Source organism: Muscardinus avellanarius (genome assembly GCF_963383645.1).
Source record: "Muscardinus avellanarius genome assembly, chromosome: 1".
Taxonomy (NCBI): domain Eukaryota; kingdom Metazoa; phylum Chordata; class Mammalia; order Rodentia; family Gliridae; genus Muscardinus; species Muscardinus avellanarius.
Window position 1 is genome coordinate 219,838,115 of NC_137786.1, and position 21,350 is coordinate 219,859,464.

Genomic DNA, 21,350 nt, shown 5'->3' on the forward strand with positions numbered 1-21,350 from the left:
ATGCCTGAAACGCCAAAGGCTCAGAGATAAGAAGGCCAGAGCTTCACAAAGCCATCCTGAGTTTCCTAATCAACAAACCCACGGAGCAAGTCTGGCATTCCTGAAAGAAGACCCTTCAAAGGACTTGCAAATGTCCTATGCAAATTCTTCTTGGAATCTCAAAGTCACCCAAACCATAAACGGACTTGCTAGCAGTCAGGCATCGGCCAGTCAGATGGCAAAAGTGGGGGACTCCCGCTCGGGACCCCCTCCCCTTTTGGGGAGCTGTTCGTGTTGGCCCTGAGAGAAGGCAGAGTGCATCTGAGGGCACGTGGCTCGGGCGACCTCTTTTCTGGCAGATCACGTGGACTCTGGGAGAAAGTAGTTTGCAACTGATGGGCACTTGGCTCGGGCGACACTCGGGTAGTGACCCTGAAGGCAGCTACTGGACCCCGGAGTTCCGACCGCGGGGTATTCGGCCACTTTTCTCTATTCCCTCCTGGCAGATCGCGTGGATGCTGGAAGAAAGCAGCCTGCACCTGAAGGCAATTCAGCTTGGGCTACTCTTAAGTATTGTCCTGAAGGCAGCTGCTGGACCCAGAGTTCCAGCCCCTTTGGGGGTGTTCAGCCACCCTTGCCCCATTCCCTGCTGCTTCCAATAAACCTTTTATTCCCCTTCCTGAGGTCTGCAGGTGTCATTCTTCGCTCTCCGTAGACAAGAACTCGCCGGGGTTTTCTCTCAAGAAACCCCCGTTTCAGTCTCACACCGGGCGTGGTGGCGCACGCCTGTAATCCCCGCACTTGGGAGGCTGAGACAGGAGGATCGCACAGGTTCGAAGCCAGCCTCAGCTACTTAGTGAGGCTCTCAGCAACTTAGTGAGACCCTGTTTCCAAATAAAATATAAAAAAGGTCTGGGAGTATATCCCGGAGGTAGAAAGCCTCTGGGTTCAACCCCCAGTACCACCAAAAAAAAAAAAAAAATATATATATATATATATATATAAAATATATATATATATATATATATATATATATATATATATATATATATTTAAGATGGGGTCTTGTTATGTGGCCCAGGCTGGTCTCAGACTTGTGAGCTCAAGTGATCCTTCTATCTCAGCCTCCCAAGTAGCTGGGATGAGAGACATGTTCCCATGTACAGCTATATTTTAAAATTTATAAGCCGGGCACGATGGCACACGCCTGTAGTCCCAGCATTCAGGAGGCTGAGACAGGAGGATCACAGTTTCTGGACAGCCTCAGCTACTTAGCAAGGCCCTTTGCAACTCAGTGAGACCCTGTTTAAAAAATAAAAAACCTAAAAAATAGGGCTGGGGTGTAGCTTGGTGGTAAAATGCCCCCAGGTTCCATCCCTAGTACAGCAAAAAAGATAAAAGAAATATAAAGGAAGTGAGACACTCAGGACTGAAGCCAACTGTGGGAGTCCTGGTGCCCAGTTCTCTGCCAACCCTCTTTCTTCCCAGAATATACGTGTCCCCAAACAGCCGTGCCTGGGAACGGCAAGCCAAGGCCCTGTGCTCCTCTGTTCCTGCTCTTTGTCCCTCTGTCCCACTTAGACCCAGGACTAATATTTACCTTGCAAACAGGAAGTGGGGGAGTGACGGAGCAGGCTGGGCCCGGGGGCTGTGGGGCCAGACGCCTTCAAGGCTGGCAAGGGGCGGACAGGGAGGGAAACTGCTCGGCCTCCCAGGGATTCCGAGGCTCAGAGATGGGAGAAGATATAGATAGACTGAGACGTCCTGGACAGGCTCTTCCTCCCTGCAGGCAACGACCACACACAAGCACTTCTCCACTTACCCCAGCCAGGAAGGAGAAATGGAGCCGCCTCAGCGACTGAGAGACGGGTTGGCTGTCCTAGTCCCCAGGGCGTCCTAGGGCAAGGGGCCAGCTTTTATTTGGCTACACTTTGGTTCCTTTTTTCTTGGTGGCACTGGGGTTTGAAACCAGGGACATTCTAACTCCGAGCTACACCCCAACCCTATTTTATTTTTATTTTGAAAAAGGGTCTTGTTAGATGAATTAGGTTCTTATTTCAGACACCACCCCACACACACACATAAGCAAAGTTTCCTGAGAGGCCCTGGTCTGACCAGTTAGTAAGCTACCATCCCCTCTGCACCTGGTCACTTACCTGGGAGACCTGCCCCCTCCTGGTGCCCTTGGCCAATCAGTGAAAGGGACATTCGCCGATGACCCTGAGCCAATTACCTGGCCGCAGGACCCCCTCCCATGGGACTCTAGCCAATTAGTTCAAAGGGCATCTCTCCTAGCCTATTGGCCCCCAATCTGTAACCCCAAGCCCCTATGTAACCCTGATCCCAGCACATGCTCCCTCTTTTCCCAGATTCTTTTTTCTCTCCCCCCCTCTGTCTGTCTGTCTGTCTGTCTGTCTCTCTCTCTCTTCCTTTCATACCGACCCCTCCAATAAACCTCTTGGCTACAAGGTGGTCTCTGGTGTGGTCAAACTTTGTCCTTTCAGGTCTCACTAGGTTGATGAGAGTCACTATCTGCTGAGGCTAGTCTTGAACCTGCAATCATCCTGTCTCAGCTTCTCAAGTACTGGGGTGACAAGTGTGAGCTAGCACACCTGGCCACACCCTGGTTTCTATTTTTTTTGTCCTAGGGATCAAACCCAGGGCATTCTGCCTCTGAGCTACAACCTCAGCCCTGCCTGTTTTTTTTTTTTGTTTGTTTGTTTTTTTTTTTTAATTTTATTTTGTAGTGCTGGGGATGGAACCCAGAGGCTTTCTACCTTCGGGCTACATACACTCCCAGACCTGTTTCAGCTTTCCAGGTACTAAGATTACAAGCAAGCACCACCACCACGCCCAGCTCCCTGGTTTCTATCTCGTCTGCTCTGATTACACAGAGCTCTTCACTAGCTAACATGCAAAGACCTCCTAGATTATGAATCATTTACCGTATTTCGAGGGTTTTACCGTTGTGATCTCCCTTAGCCCTTACCACAAAGCATTATTCCCATTGCAGAGAAGAGAAAATAGACCCACAGATATTAAAGCGACTGGCACCGCTGTATAGGAGGGATGGCGCCTCTGTGGCTCCACTGGTCCATGTTACCCACGTGTGAGGGAAGAGCAGATGGATGTTGACCTTTCGTTTCTGACTTCCAGAAACCTCTGTCCTGATCCCAGGAGGAACTGTCCCCCCCAGTGGCAGGGGTGGCCCAGGGGACCATCTATCTACTTGTCCCCATGGCCCTGACCCGCTGACCTTTTCCCTTTTCACTGATTTCTTCATGTTGGTTCAACATTAACCCGGAAGGGTCAGGACTGTCTCTCAGAGTCCTGGGAGCCCACGCACCATGGTGCACGTCCAAGGCCTGCGGCTCCTGGGCTGCCTGGCCCTGGCCGCCCTGCTCAGCCTTGCACACAGCCAGCACGGTAAGGGGCGCCGGCAGGGTGACCAGCCGGCTTTCCTGGCTCAGTGGAGAATACAGGGCCAGCCCCCCGGGGCCATCTCAGGTGTCCATCTTGGGGAAAGCGGCAGGCGCCCAGGGTTGGAAGCAGAGTGGCTGCTGCTCTCTCCCAACATGGAGAGTGGGCTGGGGCACCCCATGGAAAGAGGGAGCACATGGGCCATGTTTAGCAGCCTTCTAGATTCTTCTGCTTCCCAGACATCCCCTTGTGAAGGCAGTTGGGCAGGCCAGGCCTGCCTCTGGCCCCCAGAGTGGCCCAGCCAGCGACCGCCCGTCCCACAACCTCCCCCTGCAGTGTTCCTGGCCCCTCGGCAAGCAGCGTCGCTGCTCCAGCGGGTGCGGCGGGCCAACAGCGGCTTACTGGAGGAGATCCGCCAGGGCAACCTGGAGCGGGAGTGTGTGGAGGAGCAGTGCAGCTACGAAGAGGCCTTCGAGGCCCTGGAGTCCCCCAGCGCCACGGTGAGCGGGCGGTGAGCCAGGATCCGCTCAGCTCTTTATTTACTTATTTAATTTTTAGAGACAGCAAGGGGGCCTGGGGCTGGAAGCCCGGGGCATTCTACCTTCAGGCTCTACTCCCAGCCCAATTCTATTTTTATTATTATTATTATTATTATTATTATTATTATTATTGTGTGTGTGTGTGTGTGTGTGTGTGTGTGTGTGTGTAATACTGGGGCTGGAACCCAGGGGTATTCTATCTCCAAGTATGTACCCAGCCTGATTTTTCATTCTTTATTTTATTTATTTATTTATTTATTTATTTATTTATGGTACTAGGGGTGGAACCCAGGGACTTTTCTACCTCCGGGCTATACTCCCAGACCTATTTTATATTTTATTTGGAAACAGGGTCTAAGTTGCTGAGAGCCTCACTAAGTAGCTGAGGCTGGCTTCGAACCTGTGCGATCCTCCTGTCTCAGCCTCCCAAGCGCGGGGATTACAAGCGTGCGCCACCACGCCTGGTCATTTTTTATTTTGAAACAGGGTCTCACTGACCTGCAGAGGGCCTCACTAAGTAGCAGTGGCTGTCCGTGAACCACAATCCTCCTGTCTCAGCTTCCCAAATGCTGGGATTACAATTGTGTGCCACCACACCTGGCTCCCAGCATTATTTAACTTTTATTTGAAAATAGGGTCCCCCTAAGTTGCTGAGAGTATCTCTAAATTTCTGAGGCTGGCCTCAAACTTGTAATCTTCCTGTCTCAGCCTCCCAAGTAGTGGGATAACAGGCATGTGCCACTGTACCCAGACAGTTCAAGCTTCTTCACACGGTACTGGGGCTAGAACCCAGGGCCATTCTACTTCTGAGCTATTTTTTATTCTTTAATTTTGAAACAGGGTCTCCTAAGTTGTGGCAGGCCTCACTAAGTAGCGGAGGCTGGCTGCGAACTCGGATCCTCCCATCTCAGCCTCCTAAGTACTGGGATTACAAGCATGTTGTACCATGCCCGGCTCACTCTTTCACTTTTTTTTTTGTTGTTGTTGTTGCGGGTCTGGGGATGGAACTCAGGATCATTCGACCTCCAAGCCCAAAATTTATTCTTTATTTTGAAACAGGGTCTCACTAAAGTAGCTGAGGCTGGCGGTGAACCGCGATCCACTGGTCTCAGCCTCCTGAATGCTGGGACTACAAGCGTGTACCACCACGTCCGGCATACTCTTTCACTTCTGATAACTACCCTAGGTCCCATTTTGCTCAGCTGGCAGATGAGCCACTGAAGCATCTCTTGGGGGTTCCTGCACCTGTGCCGCTGAGGCTGCGGGACTCAGCGCCTCCTCGGTTGGCCCTGGCTGAAAGCCTCCTGGCACCCTTGGGGGTCGTGGCCCTGCGAGGCCAGGAGTCCAGGCCCATCGTGCCCTTTCCCCAAGACCCCCTCTTTCCTGTCTACCCCAGCCCTGTGGAGCCCTGTTCCCTCTTGGTGTGTGTGCAATGGGGGGGGGGGCTCTCACATACAAGTAAAAATAGGAGATTGGGCTGTGACCATCCCAGAGCCGGCCCATGTGAGCGGGTCAGGGAAAGACACAGAGCTTACTAAAAACAAGACGAAACCCCGCCCGGCCAGAGTCTCACTCCCAACCCTTGCTTTCCAGGATATATTCTGGGCCAAGTACACAGGTGAGTGTGCGGGAGGGTTCACCCCGGGAAGGGAGGCCAGGTCTCCAGCTAGAGTCTTCAGTGCATCCAGTTCCCCCTCCCCGTCATCCACCCACCCTCTGTGTCTGTCATTCCATCCTGCCTCCTTTACCCCAGCCATCCTGCCCCACCTGGATCCCAAAGGTGTTCCTGATTTTTTTCCAGCTTGCGATTCGATAAGGAAAACTCGGGAACCGTTCATGGAGTGTCTGGACGGTGAGGAGCTGACGCGGGGCTGTGCGGCCATGCCGGGCAGACAGGAGAGCAGGGGCGTTAGGCGTCTTGACCCTGGTGCCTGTGGCCCTGTGCACCAGGATGCGGCTCTGCGGGTGGATATGGGGCTGGGATGAGAATGTTGGAGGAACAAGAGAAGGAATGAACAGTGAGCTTTCTTTTCTCTTTCTTTCTTTTCTTTTCTCGTTTTCTTTCTTTCTTTCTTTCTTTCTTTCTTTCTTTCTTTCTTTCTTTCTTTCTTTTTTGTATGAGAGATGGAACCCAGGGACATTCTGTCACTAGCTACACCCTTAGAACTCTTTTCTCTTCTTTTCTTTTCTTTTCTTTTCTTTTCTTTTCTTTTCTTTTCTTTTCTTTTGTGGTACTGGGGGTAGAACTCAGAGGCTTTCTACCTCTGGGCTACACTCCCAGACCTATTTTCTATTTTATTTGGAAACAGGGTCTCACTAAGTTGCTGAGAGCCTCACTCAGTAGCTGAGGCTGGCTTCAAACCTGTGCCATCTTCCTGCCTCAGCCTCCCAAGCGCGGGGATTACAAGCGTGCGCCACCGCACCCGGCTTCTGTTTTCTTTTTGAAACAGGGTCTCACTAAATTGTGGAGGGCCTCACTAACTTTCTGAGGCTGGCTGCAAACCTGTGATCCTCCTGTCTCAGCCTCCCATCCCAAGTACTGGGACACAGGTGTGCACCATCATGCCTGACTTTCTTTTTTTTTTTTTTTTTTTTTTGGTGGTACTGGGGTTCCTGGAAGCCCTTCTACCTCTGGGCTACACTCCCAGACCTATTTTTATATTTTTATTTAGAAACAGGGTCTCCTAAGCCAGTGCGCGCGGCTGGCTTCGAACCTGCGCGATCCTCCTGTCTCCGCCTCCCAAGCGCGGGGATTACAAGCATGCGCCACCACGCCCGGCCTGACTTTCTTTTTTTTTTTCTTTGCGGGTCTGGGGATGGAACCCAGAGGCATTCGACCTCTGAGCTACACCCTCTGCCCTATTTTTTATTCTTTATTTTGAAACCAGGTTTCACTGAGTTGCAGAGGGCCTCACTAAGTAACTGAGGCTGTCCGCGAACCGCAATCCTCCAGTCTCAGCCTCCCGAATGCTGCGATTACAAGCGTGTGCCTTCACGCCCAGCTTCCATGCCTGACTTTCCACAGTGCTCTGAATACTAAAGTCTCTACTACCTGGGACCCCTTAATCACCAGCCATAGGTTCAGTTGTTAAATAACTTATTACATCAATAAACATTTTATTAAGCCCCTATTGTGTGCTAGATGTTGAGTCAGGCACTGGGGATTTTAAGAGACTCAAAAAGGGTGTCTTCAAGAAACTCACAGTCTCATAGGAAAACAAAAATATGAAATGTTAACGTGATTGCTATAACAGTTCTATTCCGGTCACCAAGAACACACAGAAGAAGGGCACTTTTTTGTTGGCTGAATCAGGGACCACTTCCCAGAAGAAGTAGGGCTTCTCAGTTGGATGTGGTGGCGCACACTGTAATCCCAGCATTTGGGAGGCTGAGACAGGAGGATCCGGGTTCCAGGACAGCCTCAGTTTAGTGAGGCCCTCTGCAACTTAGTGAGACCCTGTTTGGAAGTAAAGAATAAAAAATAGGGCTGGAAGTATAGCTCAGAGGTAGAATGCCCCTGGGTTCCATCTCTAGTACTGTGATAAATAAATAAATAAATAATTAAATAAATATTAAAAAAAATAAAAAAGAAGTAGGGCTTCCCTGGCCTCGCAGGTTGCACCGGGGAAGCCAGGGACAATTCCAGCAGCAGAAACAGCCTGTGACAGGCCCTGATGCATGAGGATCTGAGCTAAGAGGGGGACCAGGGCCAGATTAGAAGGATCTTCTCACTTTTTCGCTTTGCTAGATATGAGGAGCTCTTGAGAAGAAGCTCCGTGAAAGCAGACACCTTCCTTGACTGTGACCATCTTCCTATGGCTCAGCCCTCAGCCCCCGGCCTCCCCGTCACGCGGTGGCACTCACTCAGGGACTCTCTGGTGACCGCTGTGAAACGGACTGGAGTTGGGTGCAGAGGAGTTGCTGAGTGCATGCGGATCGAGAATGGTGGGCCAGAGAAAGCTTGGAGGGGACAGACAGACAGAGCTTCGCTGGGAGAGAGGGGCCAGGGCCTCGGGCTCCGACACTGACCAGGCTGGGGTCTCTGCAGGTAACTGTGCCAAGGGTCTGGGGACGAACTACCGCGGGACCGTGAATTTCACCCGGTCGGGCATCGAGTGCCAGCTCTGGAGGAGCCGCTACCCACACAAGCCCGAGTGAGTGGCGAGCGGGCCGGTCCCCTGCGGGCCGAGGCCACGCTGGGCAGTGCGACATCCTGATTGGCAGTTTCCTATCCTAGCATCAACTCCACCACCCACCCCAGTGCCGACCTGCAGGAGAATTACTGCCGCAACCCAGACGGCAGCACCACTGGCCCCTGGTGCTACACCCGAGACCCCACGGTGCGGAGAGAGGAGTGCAGCGTCCCTGTCTGTGGTGAGCCAGGGGACTGGGCCGTCAGTGGCCAAGGCCTAGGGGTTGCCAGGGCTCCTGGAGCCTGGGATGGGTACTAAGATCCTGGTGACCTTCAGAACTGGAGTTGGTCACTGGGCATGGTGGCAAATGTGTGTGATCCGAGCTGCTCAGAGGCTGAGGCAGGAAAATCAGAAGTTCTAGGCCAGCTGAGTGTAGTGGGGCAAGTATGTAATCTGTAATCCGTTTTCAGGAAGCTGAGACATGTGGATCGAAGGTTCAAGGCCAGCCTCTGCAATTTAGCAGGAGCCTGTTTCAAGATAAAAAGTAAAAAGGGCGCCGGGTGTGGTGGCGCATGCTTGTAATCCCCGCGCTTGGGAGGCTGAGACAGGAGGATCGCGCAGGTTCGAAATCAGCCTCAGCTACTTAGTGAGGCTCTCAGCAACTTAGTGAGACCCTGTTTCCAAATAAAATATTAAAAAATAGGTCTGGGAGTATAGCCCGGAGGTAGAAAGCCTCTGGGTTCCACCAAAAAAAAAAAAAAAAAAAAAAAAAAAGTAAAAAGGGCTGGAGGTACTTAGCACAGCCCTGGGTTCAATTTCCAAGCATGTTCTACCCTGCCAAGGCACTCTCCTCCAGGAAGCCCTCCCTGACCATTTCAGGCCACATACCCTCTTCTGAGCACCACAGAGCAAGCTTGGAACAGCTCAGCCTGTAGGACTCTGTCATTGTTCCTCGGTGTGTGTTGCTTAGCAATAATCACAGAGATGCAGCCCACAATGGGCGTTTATTTCTTGCCCGACTGAGGCTGGGCCAGGATGGCTCTGCTGTTCAGCTGCACTGTCAATATATCTGTCTGTGTGGTCCACTGACACAGGCCGTGTGTGTCCGTGTGTGCGTGTGTGCGTGTACGCATGCGCTAGCACTTGTGCTACAAACAGTGGATCCAGCTAAACTCGGCTCCCGCCTGTGGTGGGCTCCAGATCTGCTCCACTTCTGTTTGCGCTGGGACCAGGGCTGAGGCCGCAGAGCAGCTCTCCCACAGGACGGCAGAAGCGCTAAGCAGTGAGCAGGATGTCTTTACTGTCTTAAAGCCCAGGCCCAGGATTGCCCCTGTTCCATTGGCTGGGGCCAGTCACATGATCAAGGCCAAAGTCAAAAGGTGAAACAAGGTCCACCTGTAAAACCACAGGACAAGTGAGTATGGCAGCACACATCTGTAATCCCAGTACTGGGGAGACTGAGACAGGAGGATTGCAGATTCAAAGCCAGCCTCAGAAGCTTATCAAGACCCTTAGCAATTAAGCAAGACCCTGTTTACAAATTAAAAAAAAATAGTGCTAGAGGTATAGCTCAGAGGTAGAATGCCTTGGGCTCAATCCCCACCACCACCACCAATAAATAAATAAATATATAAGTAAGTAAAGTAAAAATCATAGGATAATTGATATGGTTACAGACACAGGTAACACATTCATAACAGTAATTTACCCACTAAACAGGCCTTTACACATCCCCTTTGGACTCTTTGCTCCATTCTGGGACTGGTCTTAAAGCAAGTTACTCATCACTGTAACAAAAGGAAGCAACCTCTAGCCAGGCGCGGTGGCGCGCGCTTGTAATCCCCGTGCCTGGGAGGCTGAGACAGGAGGATTGCACGGGTTCAAAGCCAGCCTCAGCTACTTAGTGAGGCTCTCAGCAACTTAGTAGGACCCTGTTTCCAAATAAAAAAATATAAAATAGGTCTGGGAGTGTAGCCCGGAAGTAGAAGGCCCGTGGATTTCATTTCAGCACCACACATACACACACACCAAAAAAAAAAAAAAAGAAGCAGCAGCAGCAGCCTCTAACCACCTGCCTCCCCTACACACACCCATGAAAACTGTTGGAGGCATACTCAGGCAGCTCTAGTGGACCCAAGCAATCTCTGCCATGACCTAAAAACAAGACTTTTTAATCAAGTTTGCCAGGTGTGGCGGTGAATACCTGTAATTCCAGTACTTGGGAGGCTGAGACAGGAGAATCACAGGCCTAAGACCAACCTCAGTGATTAAGCAAGATTCTCAGCAACCTAGTTAGACCCTGTTTCAAAACAAAAACATAAAATGGGATGGAGTATAGTTCAGAGATAAGATGTCCCTGGCTCAACACCCAGTACCACAAAACAAAACAAAAAACCCTTGAGCCGGGTGTGGTGGCGCGCGCTTGTAATCCCAGCATTCGGGAGGCTGAGACCAGAGGATCGCGGTTCGCGGACAGCCTCAGCTACTTAGTCAGGCCCTCTGCAACTCAGTGAGACTGGTTTCAAAATAAAGAAAAAAAATAGGGCAGGAGGTGTAGCTCGGAGGTCGAATCCCCTTGGGTTCCACCCCCAGACCCACAGACAAAACAAAACAAAAAAAGACCTAACAAACTTCATATTAAAAAAAAAAAAAAAAAAAGGCTGGGCATGGTAGCGCAGGCTTGTAATCCCTGCTTGGGAGGTGGAGACAGGAGGATCGCGCAGGTTCAAAGCCAGCCTCGGTACCTTAAGAGACTCTGTTTCCAAATAAAAATATAAAATAGGTCTGGAAGTGTAGCCTGGAGGTAGGAGGCCCCTGGGTTCCATCCCTAGTACCACCAAAAAAAAAAAAAAGCCTCCAGGGAGTTACTACCAACAGATTACACATATCCAGGCTTGGTGTGTGGGGCACACCTACAATCCCATCAACTCAGGGGGCTGAGGCGGGACCACAAGTTCCAGGCCAGTCTGGGAAGCTTAGTAAGACTCTGTCTCAAAATACAAAATAAAACGGACTGCGGAGGTAGTGGAGGATCGGGGTAGAGTTCTTAGTGTGCGTGCCTATCGTGGCTTCATCCTCAGAACCTAAAGCAAAAAGAAAAAGCAAAACCAAAACATTACAGGTAGGCCAGGAGGCCAAACCGGGTACTAACTCTGGCTAATTAAGCACCAGACACTTAGGCTGTGTATTTTAATCTTCTCAACAACCCCACAAGAAAAGCATTAGTAACCAGTTAAAAGCAGGCAAGTGAAGTCAGAGAAGCGAAGCTGCCCGAGGTCCCGCAGGCAGAAATCTGTAAGACAAGGCCCAAGCCCCGGCACCCTGACTGTGCCTCCTTCTCCTTCCCACCAGGCGAGGACCGCACCACTGTGGAGATGATTCCCCGCTCCAGACCGTCACCTCCAGCAGAGGAGTGCATCCCGGAGCGCGGCCGGCAGTACCAGGGACGCCTGGCCGTAACAATACATGGGTCTCCCTGCTTGGCCTGGGACAGCCCACAGGCCAAGGCCCTGAGCAAAGACCAGGACTTCAACCCGGAGGTGAAGCTGGAGGAAAACTTCTGCCGAAACCCAGATGGGGACGAGGAGGGCGCTTGGTGCTATGTGGCCGGGCAGACTGGTGACTTCGAGTATTGCGACCTCCACTACTGTGGTGAGCAGTCAGGGGAGGGGGCTGGAGATGCAGTGATTGATGCCTGGAGGGGGATAACAAGAAGGGTCACTCAGCCAGGTGTGGTGGTGCAGGAGGATCGCAAGTGTGGGCCAGCCTGGGTAGCACAGTGGAACCTTGTCTCACAATAAAGACTACAAAGGGAAGCCGGGCGTGGTGGCGTACGCTTGTAATCCCAGCATTTGGGAGGCTGAGATAGTAGGATCACGGTTCTAGGACAGCCTCAGCTACTACTTAGTAAGGCCTTTTGCAACTCAGTGAGACCCTGTTTCCAAATAAAGTATGAGTATAGCCAAATGAGAGTATAGCCCGGAGGCAGAAGAGCCCCTGGGTTCCACCCCCAGTACTACCACACACACAAAAAAATAAAATAAATAAATAAAAAAGAAAGAAAAGAAAAGAAAAAGAAAAAAAAGAATACAAAGGGCTGGAATGTAGCTCAGTGACAGAGTGCCCCTGAATACAGTCCTTAGCATTGAAACAAATGAACAAACATAAACCAGCCACTCACTCCCAGCCAAAGCAGGCCAGTGTGCTGGCTACAGCTTTATAGAAGCCAGTAGGGGGAGGGCCAAGTCCTTTTCACAGATGAGTAAATTGAGGCCCTGAGAGCTTTTACCTAGTGACAAGGTGTGTGTGCTCTTAATCTCAAGCACCAAGAGTCCTCCAAGGCCAGCCAAGGGGTTGGGGAGGTCTGTGGGATATGGGGAGTGGCCCAGTCTGGCCCCAGGCGGTGCCCCATCCCTGCAGAGGAGGCGTTGGGAGAGGAGGTGGGAGAGGACGAGGAAGCGGCCATCGGAGGGCGCACCACCACTCCGGAGTTCCAGACCTTCTTTGACGAGAAGACTTTTGGCTCCGGGGAGGCAGGTGAGACGCCTCCGCATCAGCGGGATTGCCTGGGCTGGTGTCCGGGCTGGCCCCTCACCTCCTGGCTTGCTCTGCAGACTGTGGGCTGCGGCCTCTGTTCGAGAAGAAGTCGGTGAAAGACAAAACTGAATCAGAGCTTGTGGATTCTTACATCGATGGGCGCATCGTGGAGGGCTGGGATGCTGAGATCGGCACCGCACCGTGGTGCGTCCTGGACCCCCGCGCCACCATTCACTGAGCCCTGCCAGGCTCGGGCTCTGCAGGTGACATTAGCTCAGCATCCAGGATCTCCTTATCTACATGGCAACTGTATGAGATCGGCTTTATTATTTCTCCTAAGCAGATGGTGGACCTGAGGCCCAGAGAGCTTAAGTGACTCACCCCAGGCACACTGCTGATGTGCGGCTTAGTCAGGACTTGAATCCAGTTCTGACTCCAGAGCTGTGCTGTGAAGTCCACCCTGGAAGAGGCTGGGAGGGGTGCAAAAGAGCAGGAGGCGGCTGCAGCATCCCATGGGCCTCCAGTCTGGGAGGCCAGGTCTGGGATCGGAGCCCTGGAGGCTGCTCCCTGTTGCCAGTTCTTCCTCCTGCTAGGGCCGGTGAAGGGTGGTCCCCAGCTCCTGATGCCTCTCCATCCCCTTCCCAGGCAGGTGATGCTTTTCCGGAAGAGCCCCCAGGAGATGCTGTGTGGTGCCAGCCTCATCAGTGATCGCTGGGTGCTAACGGCCGCCCACTGCATCCTGTACCCACCTTGGGACAAGAACTACACCGAGAGCGACCTTCTGGTGCGCATTGGCAAACACTCCCGCACCAGGTACAGAGCCGGGGCCCGTGGGTGTGTGGCAGGGGTCTGAATCTTACAGAGGGTCTCTGAGGGGCTGGTGTGTGTGTGTGTGTGTGTGTGTGTGTGTGTGTGTGTGTGTGTGCGTGCAGGGGTTGTTAGATGTCTCTGTGCATTCCCTACAATATGACAGCCCCTGGAGTCAATCCTCAGCACCCAAAGAAAAAACAAAAACGTGACTTTTGGGCCAGTGTGTGCAGCCTGTGCCCTGTCCCTGTCTGCTTGGCCAGTCTGACTCCAGAGCCCTGCGTGGTTTTAGACTGAGATGACGCTGCCAAGGGGGCAGCCAAAGCAGGGACTGCCCTGTCCCCTCCCTGGAGGCCCCCGGTCGCTCTGCCTCCCAGACCCAGAGGGCAGGCAGTTTCCCTCCTCTGGGACCCGGTCGCCCCTTGTACGAGTAGACACAGCCTCTCAGTGTCTGCGGGGTCTCTCACAGGTATGAGAAGAACATAGAAAAGATCTCCATGCTGGAAAAGATCTTCATCCACCCGCGGTATAACTGGCGGGAGAACCTGGACCGGGACATTGCCTTGCTGAAGCTCAAGAAGCCGGTCACCTTCAGCGACCACATTCACCCCGTGTGCCTGCCCGACAAGCAGACGGTGGTCAGGTGGGCGGCTCCGGCACCGTGCGGCCGCGGAAGGCTCGGTTCAGAGTCTACTCAAGTTCTTTCCTTGTTGGGTGGCTTTTGGGGTTTGGTCTCTAGGGGACAGTGTGGGTGCGCAGGCCCTGGTTCTCACCAGAGCTTTCTCCCTCCCCGCAGCTTTCTCCAGGCTGGATACAAAGGCCGGGTGACGGGCTGGGGCAATCTGCGGGAGACGTGGAAGACCAACGTCAACGAGGTGCTGCCCGGCGTCCTGCAGGTGGTGAACCTGCCCATCGTGGAGCGGCCGGTCTGCAAGGCCTCCACCCGGATCCGCATCACCGACAACATGTTCTGTGCTGGCAAGTTGGTTCTGAAGGTCTGGGGACGGTGGGGATGTGTGATGGGTTTGGCAGCCTGAGATGTGTTATGGGCAGATACCTGGGCTCTGGCTCCAGTCACAAGCCAGGTGATGTAGGGTAAGTTGCTGAACCTCTTGGGGGCTCAGTTTCATCCTCTATAAAATGCAGATAAAAGTAGGACGTGGTGGCGTATGACTGTAATCCTAGTTCTTGGGAGGCTGAGACAGGAGGGTCACAGGTTTGAGGACAGCCTCAGCAAGTAGTGAGACTCTCATCAACCTAGTGAGACCCTGTTTCTTTTCCTTTCCCTTCTCTTCCATTCCCTTTCCTCCTCCTCCTTCATCATTGTCTCCTTCTTTTCTTCTTTTTTTTTTTTGTGTGGGTCTGAGGATGGAACCCAGGGGCATTGGACCTCCAACCTACACCCCCTGCCCTATTTTTTATTCTTTATTTTGAAACTGGGTCTCACTGAATTGCAGAGGGCCTCACTAAGTAGCTGAGGCTGTCCGCGAACCGCGATCCTCCTGTCTTAGCCTCCCGAATGCAGGGATTACAAGCGTGCACCATCATACCTGGCCCTTTTTTTTTTTTTTTTTTTTTTTGGGTTCTGGGAACCTCCGAGCCACACTCTCATCTCTATTTTATTTTATTTTGAAACAGGGTCTCAATAGGTTGATAAGTCTTACTACTTGCTGAGGCTGGTCCTCAAACCTGCAGTCCTCCTGTTTTAGCCTCCCAAGCACTGGAGTTACATGTGTGTGCCACCAGTCCTGGTGACCCATTTCAAAGTAAAATTAAATAGGGCTGGAGGTGTAGCTCAAAGGTAAAATGCCTCTGGTTTCAATCCTCAGTACCAAAAACAAACAGACAAAAACAAACCAAACCAGATTAAAGTCTCTGAGCCGTAGGGTAGGAGGGTTAAATGAGAGAGTGCACATAAAGTCTGACATGGGGCAGCCAGCAGTGTAGCGAGAGGTCGCGTATGGATGAAAGCCCTTCAGCCATCATTCAGCAAATACTGAGTGCCTATTACATTCCAAGGAGCATTGGAGGGTATTGCCGGCCTCCCAGGAGGGAATGCAAATAAACAGATCTAGAATGTCAGCCCAAGTGTGGTGAGGCACACCTGTAATCCCAGTACTGGGAGATTGAGACAGTAGGATTGTAAACTTGATACCAGTGTCAGCAATTCAGCAAGACTTTTAGTAACCTGGCACGACTCTTGCAAAACAAAAAATTGGGTGTAGGTTGGTGGTAGCATGCCCGTGGGTCCCATCCCCCAAAGAAACAAACAAAGTTGGGTATGGTTGCGCGCACTTGTAATTCTAGTACTCGGGAGACTGAGTCAGAAGGATCATGGGTTTGCAGCCAGACTCAGCTACTTAGTGAGGCCCTCTGCAACTTAGTGAGACGCTGTTTCAAATTAAGAGTAAAAATAGGGTTAGGGGTATAGCCTGGATGTAGAATGACCCTGGTTCAACCCCAGTACCGTACAAAGAAAAAAAAAATCTGCTGGCCGGGTGTGGTGGCGCACGCTTGCAAACTCAGAGTTTGGGAGGCTGAGACAGGAGGACCGCACAGGTTCAAAGCCAGCTTCAGCTACTTAGTGAGGCTCCCAGCAACTTAGTGAGAACCTGTTTCCTAATAAAGTATAAAATAGGTTTGGGAGTATGGCCTGGAGGTAGAAAAGTCTCTGGGTTCCACCCCCAGTACCACACACACACACACACAATCTGCTGGAGCTGGGAGTGGCGGTGCATGCTTATAATCCCAGTATTCGGGAAGCTGAGACAGGAGGACCGCAGATTTTAGGACAGTCTCAGCAACTTAGTGAGACCATCGGTTACTCAGTGAAACCCTATTTCAAACTAAAACTAAAAAAGATCTGATGTCTTATTTTGAAACAGTTGCTGAGGCTGGCACTGAACCTGTGACCCTCCTGCTGTCTCAGCCTCTCAAGCACTAGGGTTACAGGCGTGTGCCACCACACTCAACTGTCCTGTTGTGTTTATACTTGCTCAGTTTGAGCGCGTCTGAGGTTCCTCACTAACAGATCCCTAACAGATCCCAGCTGTGCACCATACTAACCCCTCTAATGACGCTGGCCCGTCTCAGATGGGAGAGTGCAACTCCGGCCCTATCAAGGTGGTGTCTGACAGGCTTCTTTGCTGTAAAGCTGCTCTCACGCACCCCCCACCCCTTGTGGTACTGGAACCCAGGGGCATTGTGCCTCCAAGCTACACCCCTAGCCTTATTTTTTTTTTCTTTATTTTGAAACAGGGTCCCACTGGGTTGTGAAAGGCCTAAGTAGCTGAGGCTGTCCATGAACCGCGATCCTCCCGTCTCTGCCTCTCGAATGCTGGGGTTACGAGCGTGCGCCACCACGCCCGGCTTGTTTTCTTCTTTGTAACTAATAAATTGTGGGGAAATACTTGGATTGCTTGCACTCTTATCAAATCCTTCTCCCAACTACTATGATAGCTGCCAAGTGATGATTTTCGATCATTCTACAGTGTGTGTGTGTGTGTGTGTGTGTGTGTGTGTGTGTGTGTGTGTGACTCTGGGGATTAAACCCAGGGGCGTTCTACCTACAAGCTATACCCTAGCCTTTTTATTCTTTATTTTGAAATAGGGCCTCACTAAGTAGCTGAGGCTGGGGCGATCCTCCTGTCTCAGCCTCCCAGATATTGGGATTACAAGCACGTGCCACTACATCTGGCCAGTTTGTATTTTCTTCAAATGTTTGAAAAATATGTCTTTGTTGTGCATGTTATTTTGAAAGCCTGACGTCAGTACAGTCTCTTACCCTTGGGAAACAGTTGGTCCTTTCTTGGTGTCCTTGAGGACCTGGCTTCAACTCACAGCTGCAGTCTCACTGTGAAGCCTTTCGAAGCTGGCTGTCTCAGGTCAGCTCTGCCGGCACCTGTGGACCTTTGCACTAGGTACAGCTGTTTTATCTCTCTGACGTCTTCTTGTGTGATCAAAATATATTTCTATTGTTTTGTTTTTCTTTTTCAAGGGGACTCAAAATTTCTTCTTGTTAAAGAAACAAAATTCCATTTCAATTACTGTTTTTTTTACCCATGGGTTTTTTTTTTTTTTTTTTTTTTTTTTTGTGTGTGTGTGGTACTGGGGGCAGAACCCAGGGGCTTTTCTACCTCCGGGCTATACTCCCAGACCTATTTTTTATACTTTATTTGGAAACAGGGTCTCACTGATTTGCTGAGAGCCTCACTCAGTAGCTGAGGCTGGCTTCGAACCTGTGTGATCCTCCTGTCTCAGCCTCCCAAGCGCTGGGATTACAAGCGTGCGCCACCACGCCCGGCCCCCTCCTATTGTTTAATTAATTCTTTTTTTATTTTTGATTCAAGATCTTTTTTCACATGTACAAATTTGCTTTAGGATATTTGATTCGGTTCTCTTCTGTCTTGTGGTGTTTTGGGGTAAAATTTGATTAGCTGAGGTCTTTGTTTGGTGGTACTGGGGTTCCTGGAAGCCCTTCTACCTCTGGGCTACACTCCCACCTATTTTTTTTTATTTTTGGAAACAGGGTCTCTTATGCCAGCGTGCGCGGCTGGCTTTGAACCTGTGTGATCCTCCTGTCTCTGCCTCCCAAGCGCGGGGATTACAAGCGTGCCCCGCCACGCCCGGCTAGCTGAGGTCTTTATTATCTTGTTTCTTTGCAGTATCTTTCTATGGGTCGATTTAGTTTCTACCTCTTTCCCCATGTCTAGTTATTTTTTAGGGTTATTAGTGTGTATGTTCTGTAACATATCTCACTTGCACATGTAGTGCACTGTCTGTCTCTCTTCTCTTCCTATGTGGACCGCTCCTGGGGTCTGGTCACAAGATACCCCACAGTGGGCGCAAGTCGCCTTCCTTTCTGGCAGGAGGAAAGCTTGGTTCTTAGGACCATCAGGTGGGGCCTCCTGCAGCTGCTTAACCTCTCGCTCCCAGCTTTCCCGCCGCAGTTCCTTCCACTGCTCTCTCTTGGCAAAGTAATCAGAACACTTCTCAGGGCGCCAGTGCTCTACCTCCATTCGGAACCCTGTAGCACTCACAGGAGGTGCCCCAAGGGAAGTCAGAAGAGATACATGGCTGTGGGTGTTGCCTGTACCAGAATCCTCAGCAGCTGGGGGCCGTCATCATATCCTTTTCTTTCCTGTGTTCTTCAGACTGGGGTCTCATCAACCAAAGTGCTAGTATCTGTCCCTGTGGGCACACCCTGACACCAAGTGGCACGGTGTGCACTTATAAAACCGCACCTCCTGCTGGGGCTGAGGACATCATGATGGCCCACTCACCTTCCAGTTTTTATCTGTTTAGATACAGGGCTATTACACGCTTGTAATCCCAGTATTTGAGAGGCTGAGAGAGGAGGACTGTGTAGGTTTGAAGCCAGCCTCAGCTACTCAGTGAGGCCCTCTGTGACCCTGTTTCAAAGTAAAGGATAAAAAATAGGGCTGGGAGTGTCACTCAGACGTAGAATGCCCCTGGCTTCCATCCCCAGTACCATAAAAATAAATAAATACAGCTATTTACAAGGTGTTTTTTTTTTCCAATAAGAACTATTTATTTATTTATTTATTTATTTATTTATTTATTTATTTATTTATGTGGTACTGGGGTTCCTGGAAGCCCTTCTACCTCTGGGCTACACTCCCAGACCTATTTTATATTTTGGAAACAGGGTCTCTTAAGCCAGCGCGGCTGGCTTCGAACCTGCGCGATCCTCCTGTCTCTGCCTCCCAAGCATGGGGATTACAAGCGTGCGCCACCACGCCCGGCTCTAATAAGAACTTTAAAAAATTGTGCTTAACATCATATTTTTCCTAAAATGGGGTGATAAAATGCCTATACAGTACCCATTCTTATTTGTAAGGCTTCCAATGCAATTCCACCTGTTTCCATCAAGCATATCTTTTTCAGTATACAAATAAACTTGCCCAGCGTGGTGGCGCATGCTTGTAATCCCTGCGCTTGGGAGGCTGAGACAGGAGGATCACACAGGTTCGAAGCCAGCCTCAGCTACTTAGTGAGGCTCTCAACAACTTAGTGAGACCCTGTTTCCAAATAAAGTATAAAAAATAGACATGGGAGTATAGCGCGGAGGTAGAAAAGCCCCTGGGTTCCACCCCCCAGTAACACACACACACACACACACACACACACACACACACACTCTCAATCCACAGTTTAATGCTAGCTCCTGTATTCTAGCTGTTGAAAGTGTGGTTCTTGTGGGGAGGTTTGTTGGCGGTTCACCTTCTTCTGCACTGAGGAGGATATGTAAGGAGTTTCGAATAAAGGGAACCATCACTATCCTCAGCTATCTGTACATCTAGCTGCTGTCTTTAGAGTCTCCCTGCTGTCTGAAGAAGGGACTGCGGTGGAATTAGGAGACTAGCATGGTTCAGGGGAGAGATATGACTCGGCCAGGATGCAAGTGGTGAGAAGTGGCTGGATTTGGGATTTGTTGAAGACAGAAACAATGGGATTTTCTAAAGGATTGCATAAGTGGGGTGAAACAAGGTGAAGGGTGACAGAAGGGATAACATGGATACTTTCAGGCTGATGGCTCTTGAAGGGAGTGCCTCCTGAGCCCTGCTGTTCTCTTTCAAGGTTTTAAGCCCGGAGAAGGGAAACGAGGGGATGCCTGTGAAGGGGACAGTGGGGGCCCCTTTGTCATGAAGGTGAGCTTTTCCAAAGGCCAGGGGCTGCTGGGTAGGTCTTCTGGGGGGAAGAGGGTGGGCAAGGAGGGAAACCAGTGCTGAGAAACAGTTGCCTGGCAGGGTAATACTGCCACTACCTTGGACTTGACTCTATTGGCAATCCCAACTTTCTTTCTCAGAGCACCTTTAACGACCGTTGGTATCAAATGGGCATCGTCTCCTGGGGTGAAGGCTGTGACCGAGATGGAAAATATGGATTCTACACACACGTGTTCCGCCTGAAGAAGTGGATACAGAAGATTATCGAGCGGTTTGGATAGGGGCTACTCACATTCTGGGCCCCTTAATGCAATATTCCAGAAACCAGTCCAGTGAAAGAATTATTTTTGTGCATTATTTCTAAAACAAAAGCATTCCCAAATAAAAAATGTCAACGAGCTCTCTGCATGCTCCCAGTGCGGTTCCTGGGCAGTTCTCTGGTTCAGGAACAACGAGCACTATTGCTGGATAAACTGGACTTCAAAAAACCCACCGTATCTAGAGCAGGGCCAGCTGAGGGGAGAGGCAGGTTGACTTATTTAAAACACTCCACATCTAGGGCTTCAATGGGTTATCCTGATAATTCTCATGAAAGGTGGGTAGGTAGGTAGGTAGGTACTGCCCTCACATGAAGCAGCTGAGTAAACAGATATTGGAGAAGTATTTGTATTGTCCACCCAGGTACGTGCCCAGGTATGACAGTCAAAGGAGGCCTGGGCTTTTGGCTGCTGTACTGTAAACAGCTTGTCCTAGGACCAGAGGAGGTGGAAGTAGTTATGTCTTTCTCTTCACCTCAGATTTTAATAAGACCCTACATCCTACCTTGTGTCATTAAAGGTAGATGTAAGCCCCAAGAGACTCAGTATTTAAAAATGCCTTCATCTCAGAGTTCTATGGGGAGCAGTGGCAAGGAGCACAGGCCCCTCGCATGACTGGCCCCAATGTTAGAAGTAACCACGGTCAAGTCACTGGACTTCCCTGAGCCTTTCTTCGTATTTGAAAAGATGTGTTTAGAAGCTGGGCTTGGTGGCACGCCCTTGTAATCCCAGCACTTGGGAGGCTGAGACAGGAGGACCGCACAGGTTCGAAGCCAGCCTCAGCTACTTAGACTCTGTTTTCAAATAAAGTATAAAATAGGTCTGGGAGTATAGCCTGGAGGTAGAAAGCACCTGAGTTCCACTCCCAATACCATACACACACACACACACACACACACACACACACACACACACACACCAAAAAAAAAA

General features: G+C 50.8%; 1 protein-coding gene across 2 annotated transcripts; it reads left to right on the forward strand.

Annotated features, from left to right (window-relative positions):
- Positions 1–3,326: 3,326 nt before the first annotated feature.
- F2 (coagulation factor II, thrombin) lies at positions 3,327–20,384 on the forward strand (the record flags this gene model as incomplete). 2 transcript variants are annotated; one of them, XM_080714246.1, is made up of 14 exons in its annotated part: positions 3,327–3,405; positions 3,736–3,899; positions 5,532–5,556; positions 5,740–5,790; positions 7,987–8,092; positions 8,176–8,312; positions 11,423–11,722; positions 12,491–12,607; positions 12,685–12,811; positions 13,253–13,420; positions 13,884–14,057; positions 14,211–14,400; positions 20,023–20,085; positions 20,244–20,384. In XM_080714246.1, the coding sequence occupies 14 exons, from the start codon at positions 3,327–3,329 to the stop codon at positions 20,382–20,384; spliced, it is 1,842 nt and encodes a 613-aa protein (XP_080570372.1). The 2 variants fall into 2 exon arrangements, with proteins under 2 accessions (XP_080570372.1, XP_080570373.1); XM_080714247.1 differs by having other exon boundaries at positions 14,211–14,392; positions 20,015–20,085.
- Positions 20,385–21,350: the final 966 nt, after the last annotated feature.